Raw genomic sequence first — 12,047 nt, forward strand, 5'->3', positions numbered from 1 at the left:
TGATAATTTGCTTAGATATGTTTTTAAAATGACTGAAAACGTTTTTAAATTGAAATATTTTTAAAAATAATATTTTGTAAAAATGCTAATAAATTTTGAAAAATGGGCAAAAGATTGTTTACTACTTTCAAGTTTCATGGTTTTCAACATTTAGTACATTAATTTTTTTTCGTCTCAGAGTCATACATAAAGTGTAAATTTTGGGACAATCTCATACATCCGTTAGTCAAACTGTTAGTTCTCCTGTTAAGTAATGACGTGGCGCCTATGTGAACAATGACTGGGCGCCACGTGTCATTAAAAATATTTAAAAAATTAATTAAATAATTAAAAAAAAAATTAACAATCCATTTTCCCCCTCTCCCCCGTGCCCCCAACCCAGAGAAAGAAGAAGGAGAAAAAAAAAAGCCGTTTGCAACCCAGAAAAAGAAGAAGGAGGAAGAAGAAGGAAGAGAGGAAGAAGAGAGTTTCGGCCAAGGGGAGGAGGAGAGAGAAATGAGGTGGCGAATGAGGGAGGAGGAAAGGAGAGAAAGGAGGGAGGGGAGAAGGAGAGGAACGGCCGGTCTCTCCTTGACCCGCGACCCGACCCGCATCATTTTTTGTTTTCCGACAAATTTTCACCCATTTTTCCGGCAAATTGCACTACCTAACCACCTAGAATCAACTTCATGACCTTCCCTCTACCTATTACATCCCAAATTTGGAGAGATTTGGTGGTAAAAATGGAAGAAACCGTGAGGGGTGCGGCGAAGGTGGTGTGACGGCGATCCGCCATTTTTGAAGTAAATCTCGTCAACCACCACCACCATTAGACTCCTGTAGAACTCAGGAACAAAGCCCAAGCAGTTGTGGAGGCGTTGGAACAAGTGGGTCGCGAGGGGGGGGGACGAATTCATCGATTCAGGTTTTTTTTTTTTTCTTCTTCTTCTTCTTCTCCTTCTTCTTCTTCTTCCTCCTCTTTCTTCCTCCTTCTTCTTCTTCCTTTTCTTCTTCTTCTTCTGGGTTGGCAGCCGGTTTTTTTTTTTTTTTTTTTTTTTTTTCTTCTCCTCCTTCTTCTTCTTCTGGTGTTGCAGATTCTGTTTTTTTTTTTTTCTTTCTTTCTTCTTCTTCTCCTTCTTCTTCTTCTTCTTCTTCTCCTTCTTCTTCCTCTTCTGGGTTGGCAGACAATTTTTTTTTCTTTTTTTTTTCTCCTTCTTCTTCCTCTGGGTTGGGGGCACGGGGGGAAAGGGGGAAAATGGCTGGTTTGTTTTTTTTTTTTTTAATTTTTAAATTTTAAATTTTAATTATTTAATTAATTTTTTTAATATTTTTAATGACACGTGACATCCAGTCATTGTCCACATATGCGCCACGTCATCACTTAACGGGAGACTTAACAGTTTGACTAACGGATGTATGAAACTGTCCCAAAATTTACACTTTAGGTATGACTCTGAGACGAAAAAAAATTGATGTACTAAATGTTGAAAACCACGGAACATGAGGGTAGTAAACAATCTTTTGCCCTTAAAAAAATATCTAAGTACTTTATGAAAACAACATATACTGATACTTCTCATAGAAAACACTTAAAATACTTTTAAAACTCAAAAGCATTTTTCTTTAAAATGATTGAAAACGTTTTTAAAAACAGTATTTTGTAAAAATGCTAATAAATCTTAAAAAAATATCTAAGTACTTTATGAAAGAAGCATATACTAATACTTCTCATAGAAAACACTTAAAACACTTTTAAAACTCAAAAACATTTTTCTTTAAAAACGTTTTCAATCATTGATTCTTTCTACGCTTTTGTCGTTTGTTCGAGAGGCCGATATACCATATTTCATGCGGGCTAAGGCCCAATTTTATTTCTATCTTAGGTCTTGCTGTAAGTAGGATATGTATTGATGTAAGTAGGGTATGTGTTTCTGTTAGAAGTACTCGTAAATACTATTTCTTAGAAAAGCATTTGAAAATACTTTTTGAAGGAGCACGTGACATGTGTTTCTCCATAAATCAATTCAATGGCACAATAATACCTTTAGGTTTTTCTGTCGAACATAGTCTAGAAGTAGCCTCAAACAGGCCTTAAAAAATGTTAGTCCCTCTATTAACACGTAGTCGTATACACTCCAAAGCAAGTATTCTATATCAACAAAGATAACTATTGATCCGATTCACATTCGTTACTTTTTTATATTCCCAAATTTCTTAGCTTTTTTACTTTCAATACTTGTGGTAAAATAAGCGTGTTATCTGCCAGCAGATCAAAGTGTTTAGCGTAAACTGTTCATTATTTAGAGTTTACATAAACAAATGGTCTCACGTAACATTGAATACAAAACTACATACGCCTTATGAACATAAGTATTCTTCTTTTAATAAGGGGATAAAGACTTATATAAAATGAGGATGATGTACTTTCATTAACGATATGTCAAGTTAGTCATATATTTTCAAGTAAAAAAGATAAAATTTGTAATAGTGCATAATTAATTTGAAATATCACGTAATGGTCATCTTTATTATATGACAAAATTACAGGTCCAATTTGTCAATTTTCAGAGTGGTCAGTTGGGTGTATTTTGCATGTTTTTATGTAAAACGATCAATTCTCCTTTTAATTAATGATCATGAGATTTACATGTAAATAGGGATTTAACGTGAACATCATTCTATCGACACCTTGTTGTAGATATAAAATACCATTTAACTGTGAAGAATCAAATTTGCTGAGGATAAATTTAGATACATTGAGATATTGGAGAAAACTAACCATTGAAATAGAAAGCTAAGTTGATATACCTGTGGGACTGTAGATTCTAAAATTTTACAATCTCATCTCTTTCTTCCCGCTTTCGCCTTAATCCCTAACATTCTAAGGTCGAATTACAAATGCAAAGTATGAAACACAGTATGAGGTTTTAATGAAGAATATCTTATGATGACAATAAAATTAACAATGAATGGTCTTTCCAAGCTAAAGGTGAGAACGCCTATAGAGCTTGTAAAGCACATGCATGAGTTTTAGATTTTCAGTCATCAAAACAATGATACGCAAAAGCACAAGTAAAAGATGGAAGAATCAACATAAGTAATATTAGAGACAAGAATTGTTGTATATGGAGATGATTGATTCAGAACCAAATAAATTCTTGTGCACAACTTACCCAAGAGTTTTTCAAGAGGACACTTTCAGGCTCGTCAGTGTTTGTCTTTCAAGGCTTGGGGACTCATGTCATTTCAAATTTGCAAAAGTATGCATTTGCCAACAGAATATTGCAAAGTATGTCCTGAAATCAGACCACATGAAGAAATTTTTTATAACGTTCAAACTCCAAATTTGACATATCGTTGAATGCTGTAACTACTTTCAAGGAGCTTATGACTAGGCACTATCATCTTTTCTTGAATTCCATTTTGAAAACTATGAGTGGCTTTTAGAAATTTGGGCAGGGAGGGATGTGATAATGTGATTATTGAAGTCAGTGCAAATGGAAAACCTCATATAATTACTTAAAGTTCAAGCTATAGTAATTACTTCATTTTTTTTACCTTTTACATTTATTATGTTCTAGTAGAATGATTATTGATTATGTTCTTTTGTGCATTGGATCCAGATTTTCCAACAGTACCAGTCACAATTGTTGGAGGCTCCAAATTGTATCAACAAACGCCAAAATCGTACAAATTTCGATGTAATGATTCAATAAGCGTGGTCACGGAATAACATAGTAATCTTAATGAACCTTTTCAAGGATCCAAGGAAGACAATCAAGTTAGAAACCTTTAACGTCTTCAAGCTATTTGTTGCAAACCAAAATAAGACTCATTATATTGTTAATGTTCTTGTTTCAAATAGAAGCAAGATTCTTCATTTCCATTGAGAAAGTGGATGAGCACATTGAAGCAAAGAAAGCTCAAGTTATTAATGAGATTTATGTTCTTGAATTCAAACCGGGCAGTCCCAGGATGTCATCAGTCTTCAGCTTTAGAACCAACTATGTGAGGTTCAATGTTAAAATTGTACCGTTGAGTTGTAGTGCTCGTTTTATAACTCATTTTGAAAAGAGAAATTGAATTACTATCAATTAAAGTTTTGTTGTCATATGAAAAAAAAGCTAATATAACCCGTTCTTGTTTGACTGAAATTCTTATATTCCCTACCAAACTAGTTGAACCACACACATTGCATTTGTCACCTCTATTATTTCCAATTATGTGTGAACAGTTATATATATATATATATATATAGATACTCTTTATGAAAATGTTTTTAACTCCATATGTTTTAAGCACCAAACCAATTTTTTTTCAAACATTACCCATATTATTGGTGGCATCCATCACCTTTTTTTGTTTTTTAACACAATTAATTTGGTGAATTAAAAGGTTTATCAAACAAGTGGACATAATATTTGAATGAGGATCTTCTCCGGATCCTCTTTGTAAAGATCCCGGATATCCTCCAATCGTGTCCATTTATCGTACATTGTGCGGCCAGTTTTCTTCATATACTGTTTATATTCAATTTTAAATAAAAGAATTTGCAATAATTTCTAACCGTACGATATTTGATGAATGGACACGATTGAAGGATCCCTGAGATCCTCACAAAGAGGATCCGGAGAGGATCCTCACAAAGAGGATCCGGAGAGGATCCTCATTCATAATATTTGACAACAAAGTGCCTTTTGAGATTGATAAAACCACACCAAACCAAGTCCTTTTAGTCCAATTATTAATAATAACAAACTGATCAGTATATCTATTGCAGGATTATATGGCAATCATGTCATATAAGAAGTTGAAGGTTTCAATTCCAACCGTACAAGTGGATTAATGTGTCAACACCATAAACAATACATGAACAAAGACATTTTCTCCATGCATATATACAACCCCTATGACAATATTGGTCGAATTTGAAAAGGCTTTAATTCTAGTCCATACAAATATAAACAAATGCTTTCTTCTTTGGTAATCAAATTGACTGGTTAACCACCCACCAAGAAAATTATGGCTCAAAACCTCGCACCAAGTCATCTCATAAAGCTTCCTTATACTTTAATCATGTTTATCTTTTGCTTTTCCTAAATTAGTGGTTTTTATTTTGACAAAACTAGTGGTATACTTGGTTAATCTAATAGCCCTATTTTACAAATAATTATAGACCAAGTTTTGTGTGGAACTTAAGTAAAGGAATAACAATGATACATTTGTCATCTAGTCGAGCATGCATGGTTGTCATTGGAGACTTGAAATTCCAGGACAGAATTCATCTTATAAATGGCTTTTTTTGGTTCCAACTTCTTGGCCATTGTCACATAAAATTATTTTTGAGCTTCTAAAATGTGCAAAGGAGTACAAGAGAGTGGCTTCTGCCTGTCACCAATTATCATTCCTTCAAGAAGGTTGGTTTGTTGTGAACTATGCAACTCAAGGGCTTCATTGTATTGCCTAGCAGATGATGCATTTTTGTGCCGGAAATGTGACCGATGGGTTCATGGGGCTAATTTCTTAGCCCTAAGGCATGCCAGGTGTTTGTTGTGTAAGACATGCCAGAATCTTACTCGAAGATATGTTGTTGGGATTGCGGTGGAGGTGATGTTTCCAACCATTCTTTGTCGGGTAGATAGAAACCAGTGCATGGTCAGCTAAACAGAAAAGGCCTTCTTTTAATTTTCTATGATATGCATTTTAATTCTTGAGTTATTCTTTTTATATGATTTTATTCTATTGTGGTGTTGTGTCTTTTGAATCGTTAATTGATAAGAGAACCAATGTAGTCTGTGAGGTATTGAAGATGGAGTCCTGAATTTATGGAATTGTGAATTCACCTTTTTTTTGTCAGATCATTAACTTTAAATTCTTATTAATGTATTTGTAATCTTAAATTTAATGGCATGAGGACCAAGATTACTGAGATAATGCTTCTTAGTTATTGATTATCGTAAGTATCACAGAAATGTAAGCTCCGTCTTTTGCCTAACTACCTACTAGCATCCTTTCAAATTCATCCTAATTAAATTAATCATCCAATTCTGCTAAAACTAGAAGTTGGAGCGGATTTTTATTAAGAAATGGTTATAAGTACAACCAGTTTCAGATGATTATCATACTTCACACAAAAGAGTTGTATCTCAATTTGATTGTTTTACTTGAAGCTATTCTTGTAAATTGCTACTGAAAAAGTTTAGAGCCATTGGAACGGTGTTACTTACTATTTCATATTTGTGCAGTATTGTTCGTTGCAAACCTCTCGCTACCTTCTCAGTCGAACATTATATGATGATCGTGCTCCACAATGAGTAGCCTGTTCTGGCAAGGCTGTGCTCAGTTATTTCTAAAGTGCAAAAGTTTACTTGGTAAGATGCCTTGCATTTAAGAAAAACCAGTGTAGATATATATGGCTTAGATGAGAGGTTTTTAGTATGCAATCCTGATATCCAATTACCAATACACAATTGATATAGTATACCACTGTCTCATAATAGTTTGGAAATTACAATGACAGAGACCATTGCTGCAAAATGTAAGTTGTAGTTAGGGATGTTTGCAGCAAAGGTACGTTGTAGGGACGTAGAATTTGCGGAGTTCTTCGCTAAATTCTTTGACTGAATATATAGTATATAGTCAGTTACCAATTTGATCCAAGTAGTTGTCAGATGCTCTTAATTGTTGTGAACTTAAGGCTTCATTTAGAAACGCCAATGAATGATTTGTGCAACTTAAAGAAATGGTGACTCAGATAATCATTATTGAAAACATGATTGAGTTCAGAATATTTATGCAAAGCAAATTCATAGGAAAAAAAAGTGGGGTTTATTTTTCTATGATTATGGAATCACAGTCATCTCAGTACTAGGAACATGATGCGCGCACGGATGTAGGTGGATTATTTTATCCAATAAGGCCTTGCATTGCAGCTGAAGAAATAGAGATTTTCTGCTGATATATGCCTTAGTAGCTCCTTGTCACAAGGGGATCGTAATCATATTCTTCGCCAGCTTTAACAAATCTTCCTTTGACGCGTTTTCTGGTATCAGCTCTGGCCTTCCTAGAGGCATATCTTATTTGTTTACCAAACCTACACATCAAAAACACAAAAAACTCTAAGTAAATGTAAAGCAAGTATGCCTTAAATAGTGCATATGCCATTCTAATATACATAGGTTAGACACGTACGTGCGAGTTTTCTTTTTCTCCTTGTATCTCATCTTAGCCTTGTCCCTTGCTTGTGGACTGCTAGCCTCCAAAGTTGACTCCCAAGGCTCTCCGGTTAGAAAGACTGGTGACAATTCACAATCTTGGTAATCAGGATTGCTTTCCCTGCTGATGCTGGACAGTGTAAGTGACATGCTCGGATGAACTTGTTGGGCGGCAGGAAATCCAAGGTTGATGCTTCTGCTGCAAGTAGGATTCATGAGTAAGCAGTTTGCACTACCATTCATGCCTGACATAACAGTATCTGATCCACAAGAGGATTGAAATGCTGCACGGTCTTGTTGTCCTGATGATGATGCCTAAGGAAAACAATAATCATGCGCATTGTGAATAAATCAGGTCAAGTCAGAATGCAACCGGATTTGCAACGAAAGGAAAAGAATTCTTCTTTTTCAGTCATTTTTTACATCTTCTTTTCAGTCATTTTTTTTCTTTCAAATTGTTAGCTCATAGTAATCATTCCTTGAACTTCAAAGCATAGACAAATGTTTATTTCTTGCAGTGTATCATAAAAAATAAAAAATAATTGTTAATATGGTAACTAGCAGTTCCTAATAGTCACATGTTTTTAACCTACCAAATCAGAGCTGCACCAAGTGATGTGGAAAAATGGACCACGAAATTAACCTTATATCCTGTGTCAACAGAATCATTTCATTCCTAAGATACCATTGAGTAATGTAAAGTTGGCTATTAATATTTGGAATAAAATCTCAACTGTTGAACCGATTAAAATCAAATATTAACAACATATTGATCAAATATTAATAACATAGCTAGTGTTGGTATATTGACGACTTTTATTTGAGAATTGACCATTTCAGCAAGGGTTGAAAAACTATCATTTTGACCAATTTCTGTTAACTAATCATTATCATTAATTTCATATCTCAAATCAGAGGCATCATATAATAAAAGAAAGATGATTTCACGAGAAAATCTGAAATTAACTTGGAGTATGCGAGCACCTGTGCAGCATTCTCATTAGGACCAATAGACTCAGTGACTGATAAGCTTTTCTCCATTAACAAGCAATCCATTTCTCTATCCTCAAACTGGTATGGAGAAGGAACTTGTGGACAGAATATCCCATCAGGATTTTCAAAGTTCAGTGGAACATCATCAACATTGAGGCCATCACATAGGACATTGCTATCCTGAATTGCAAGATCTTTAAAATTGGTACAACCCTGAAGCACATGTGATAAGTGGTATAGCAATGCATTAATCAAGCTTAAACAAGCAAAACCCAAACAAATCACTTATAAGGAATTTATTAAATAGCACAGAATGATGAAGAAAACTAGTTTAAAAGTGCCTCTATATGGTTTTTGCAACTATATTTATTGTCTTTTTGAGGCCCTCTTAAAGTTCTTACTGCCACAAAATTGACTTGCATTGTTACTCATCTCCCAAACCCTTGTGTATATATTCCCTTCTTAAGAGGATCCCTTTTTATAATAAATAAATAAATAATTACATCACATTGTTGAGGTCACATTGCAATGTGCTTCAGTAATCCGAACTGTCTAATTTGATATCCTCATATGAGAATCTTCCCTGCAAAGGTCGTACCCAGTGCACAAGGCTCCCGCTTTACGCAGGGTCTGGGAGAGGTGAATGTCGGCTAGCCTTACCCCCATTTATGGAGAGGCTGCTCCCAAGTCTCGAACCCGAGACCTACCGCTCATGGGCGAAGGCACTTGCCATCGCACCAAGTGCGACCTCTTTAGAATCTTCCCTGCAAAGAATCAACAAAAATTGAAAAATCGCTTGACCATTTGATAATCAATACGAACATTTTTGTGTTTATCGGAAACACTATGTTCGTCAATTTATTTGGTCATAATTGGATGACCACATGGTTTCCGATTTAATTGACTTCTTGTAATATGATCCCTGAATGGGGACTTAACAAATAATCGGTTCAGATCATTGAATCACATTCAATATGGGATTGTGAAACTATCTAATTCTTAATAAGATCCAATTATCCAAACCGTCTTAAGAAGGATACCAAAAATATGTTAATCTATAGTTGTATTAAAGATGTAGTTGCATTAAAATACCATAACTAGCTAGTACAGAACGTTACCTTTAGCAGGCTAGACTCCTGAGGCAAGAAAGGTGTTTGATCTTTCCCGTGAGGAGTGCAATTCGGATTCGATGGAATCAAAGTTGAACTACTGGCTATCCAAGGATCAAACTTGCGGCCACAAGACTGATCTAATGATGATCCTCCATTCAACTTGCCAGCAGTGACAACCACCCCAAATGATCTGTCATTATTATCTCTACCTTCCAAACCATTATTACTAATGTAATTAGTCTGATCCTGATTTATTGCCACTACAGCTGATCCAAGTGACTGATCCCAGTTACTACTTTCAAAATTACCACCTGAAGAAGAAGATCCTTCAAGAACCGACCAAATTCTCGAAAACTCAGACAAACTAGGGCAACCCGTGTAACAAGTCAATGCATGTGTCCTATGTCCCCCCATCCCACCTCCTGCTGAAGCAGTAGTAATTCCATTAATACTAGTATTGTTATGACTCCAGTGATCACAGCTCTGACATAAGGACGTCTTCTCATCCATACATCGGATGATAGCAGGCTGAGCATTGCACTTGTCGCATAGAAGGAAACGAGGGTGCTGGCGTGACAAAGCGTTAGCTGAGTGCACGCATCCATCACAGTACAAGCAAAGGCGAGCCATATCCGCTTTACAGTAGACAACTGCCGTTGCCATCCCACAAAACTCACATAGAGGCTCCATTGTTTTTTTATTGGTGGAGATAAATATATGTGAACTGAATATAAATATGAAGATAAATAGCTTTCGTCTTCTCTAATTAACCTACTAATACTACCCTTCTTACTGTTATTGCTTATCCTCCTAGCTACGATCTATGACTGGAAATCATGGATCATGGCGGGATTCCGTCTCGTTTATGGTTTTAAGCTCCAACCACAAAAAGGCTTTCTCTTATCCTTCATCATTTTCAAACAACAAAAAACAAAAACATATCAGCAACACAACACTCACAGATCAAGAAATACAAATATCTAACCAGTGACCTGAGTAACTATGCTCCAAAACAATGGTAGTGATTATGGTTACAATCAATTTTAATTTCACTTCGAAAATATTATGTAAAACATATTAATTTTATGTTTGTTTTTTAATATCATAACTGGAACAAACTAATTAGAGCGATTGCAATAAGCGCTCACTGGCCGGAAATGGAGTGAATTCCTGCTGAAACCATCAAAACAAAATCAGGATCAAACATGCATTCCATCAGTAAGCGCATCAAAACCAAAATTTGTTGATTATTAAAATGATTTTTTTTTTATTGAAAACAAGAAGTGTCGACGGTGAGAAGGTAGCAGTAGCAATAAGAACTCAAAACCTTGACATTGACGCAGCTCATCAGCTGAGTAAGTAAAAGGTAGTTAGGGTTCTTTAGGGTTTGTATATATTCAAGCCGGTCCTAGGGTTTCTGGGTAGTTGAGACGTGGCAATATGTGGGCCTGTCAATGAATATGTGGAAAAAGGAGGTGTGGGCCAGTGTAGAAATTCAATCACAAGCTGATCGACAAGTCAGCGAAGCTCGGAATACAAAGATCACAGATGTGAAGTGGGGATTTAGGAGAGACCTTTTATGAGTTAAGAAGTTATTAACATGGAGAATCCAATCTTAAGCAGGTTTATTCTCTCAATCTATCCATCCTTTTAACTTCAACAAAAAAAACTTATATATTTAATGAAACAAATAATCAATTTTTGAAAAACAAAATTGCGAATTCATCGGGCCAAAAACCGAAAGCTAAAGTATATACAAGCAAATGATCATTCCTTAAAAAATAACCCCACCAAAGGCCATAGATTGGTTCGCCACAGTGTGAAAAATTAAGGTACTGTGCTAAAGGCCACAGCTTACTGATCAACCATGGGCCGAACATCCACAACTGTGGCTCCGTCCACCAGAAGGTTCTGATCGGAAAACACAAACTAAAACCATAATCAAACAGACTCTGAAAGTATCTTCAATGAGATGGCAAATGTTATCTCGAAGTTTTATTTGATGGCCGCATGAAATCCGATCCAAAATCGATATTTCTTCAAATCAATATGTTAATCATTATTTACTCTATAACTCAAAAGTACAAAATTCATAATCCTTGAAATAAACAAATTAAAGTGAGAAGCACAGTTAATAAGGAGAATGAACACCCACCCATTTATTTGGTTTCTGCCAATTAACCTCAACAATTGACCTTAGGACCCAACAAGCTCTTGCTCCACTTTGGGTCGAACCTTTTGGGGAGTCCTCTGTAAAACTTAATGTTGACGACAGCTTGGTTGAAGCTTCGATCACTACTGCTCTCGATTTCGCTGTTCATAACTCTGCTGCTTTCTGTTGCTTCTAGGTGAGAGATTTAAGTATCGAAGCCAAAAAGACCTTACGGTAAGGCCTATTCTTAGCTCTTGGAAACACCAGTTGTGCTTTTGTGTATTCAGATTGAGGCCTAGGGTTACTCTAATTAGGTAAGCAGAGTAATTAATTAGTAAATCAAATTTTTCGATGGGGTTGGTTGGAACTTGTGAGGCTCCCCGCAGTTTTAGTTGTATTAATATTAGATAAAACAGAATACTCACTGAAAAAAAAAAAACATAATTATATTAAGAACAAATAACATTGATGAACAATTATGTGAAACTTAGACATTTAAGTTTATATGAATATTCTTGTTTCAAAAGAAAAACATTTTGAATATTCTAATGTATAAGGTTGTGGATATGGCAGTGACATGTGTTGGAGTCTCCTGGA

The 12,047-nt window shown here is 35.4% G+C and overlaps 1 protein-coding gene across 2 annotated transcripts; it reads right to left on the minus strand.

Moving 5' to 3' along the window:
- Nucleotides 1-6,713: 6,713 nt before the first annotated feature.
- On the minus strand, nucleotides 6,714-11,743 carry LOC103442581 (putative zinc finger protein CONSTANS-LIKE 11). 2 transcript variants are annotated; one of them, XM_070805400.1, is made up of 5 exons: nucleotides 11,454-11,743; nucleotides 9,305-10,203; nucleotides 8,178-8,366; nucleotides 7,171-7,508; nucleotides 6,714-7,072 (listed from the first exon to the last, which is right to left on the minus strand). In XM_070805400.1, exons 2-5 carry the CDS (start codon nucleotides 9,986-9,988, stop codon nucleotides 6,946-6,948), a joined length of 1,338 nt encoding a protein of 445 aa, XP_070661501.1. In that variant the 5' UTR covers nucleotides 9,989-10,203; nucleotides 11,454-11,743; the 3' UTR covers nucleotides 6,714-6,945. The 2 variants fall into 2 exon arrangements, with proteins under 2 accessions (XP_070661501.1, XP_008379603.1); XM_008381381.4 differs by having other exon boundaries at nucleotides 8,178-8,399.
- Between the last annotated feature and the right edge of the window lie 304 nt (nucleotides 11,744-12,047).

This window comes from Malus domestica, chromosome 09 (genome assembly GCF_042453785.1).
Source record: "Malus domestica chromosome 09, GDT2T_hap1".
Lineage (NCBI taxonomy): Eukaryota > Viridiplantae > Streptophyta > Magnoliopsida > Rosales > Rosaceae > Malus > Malus domestica.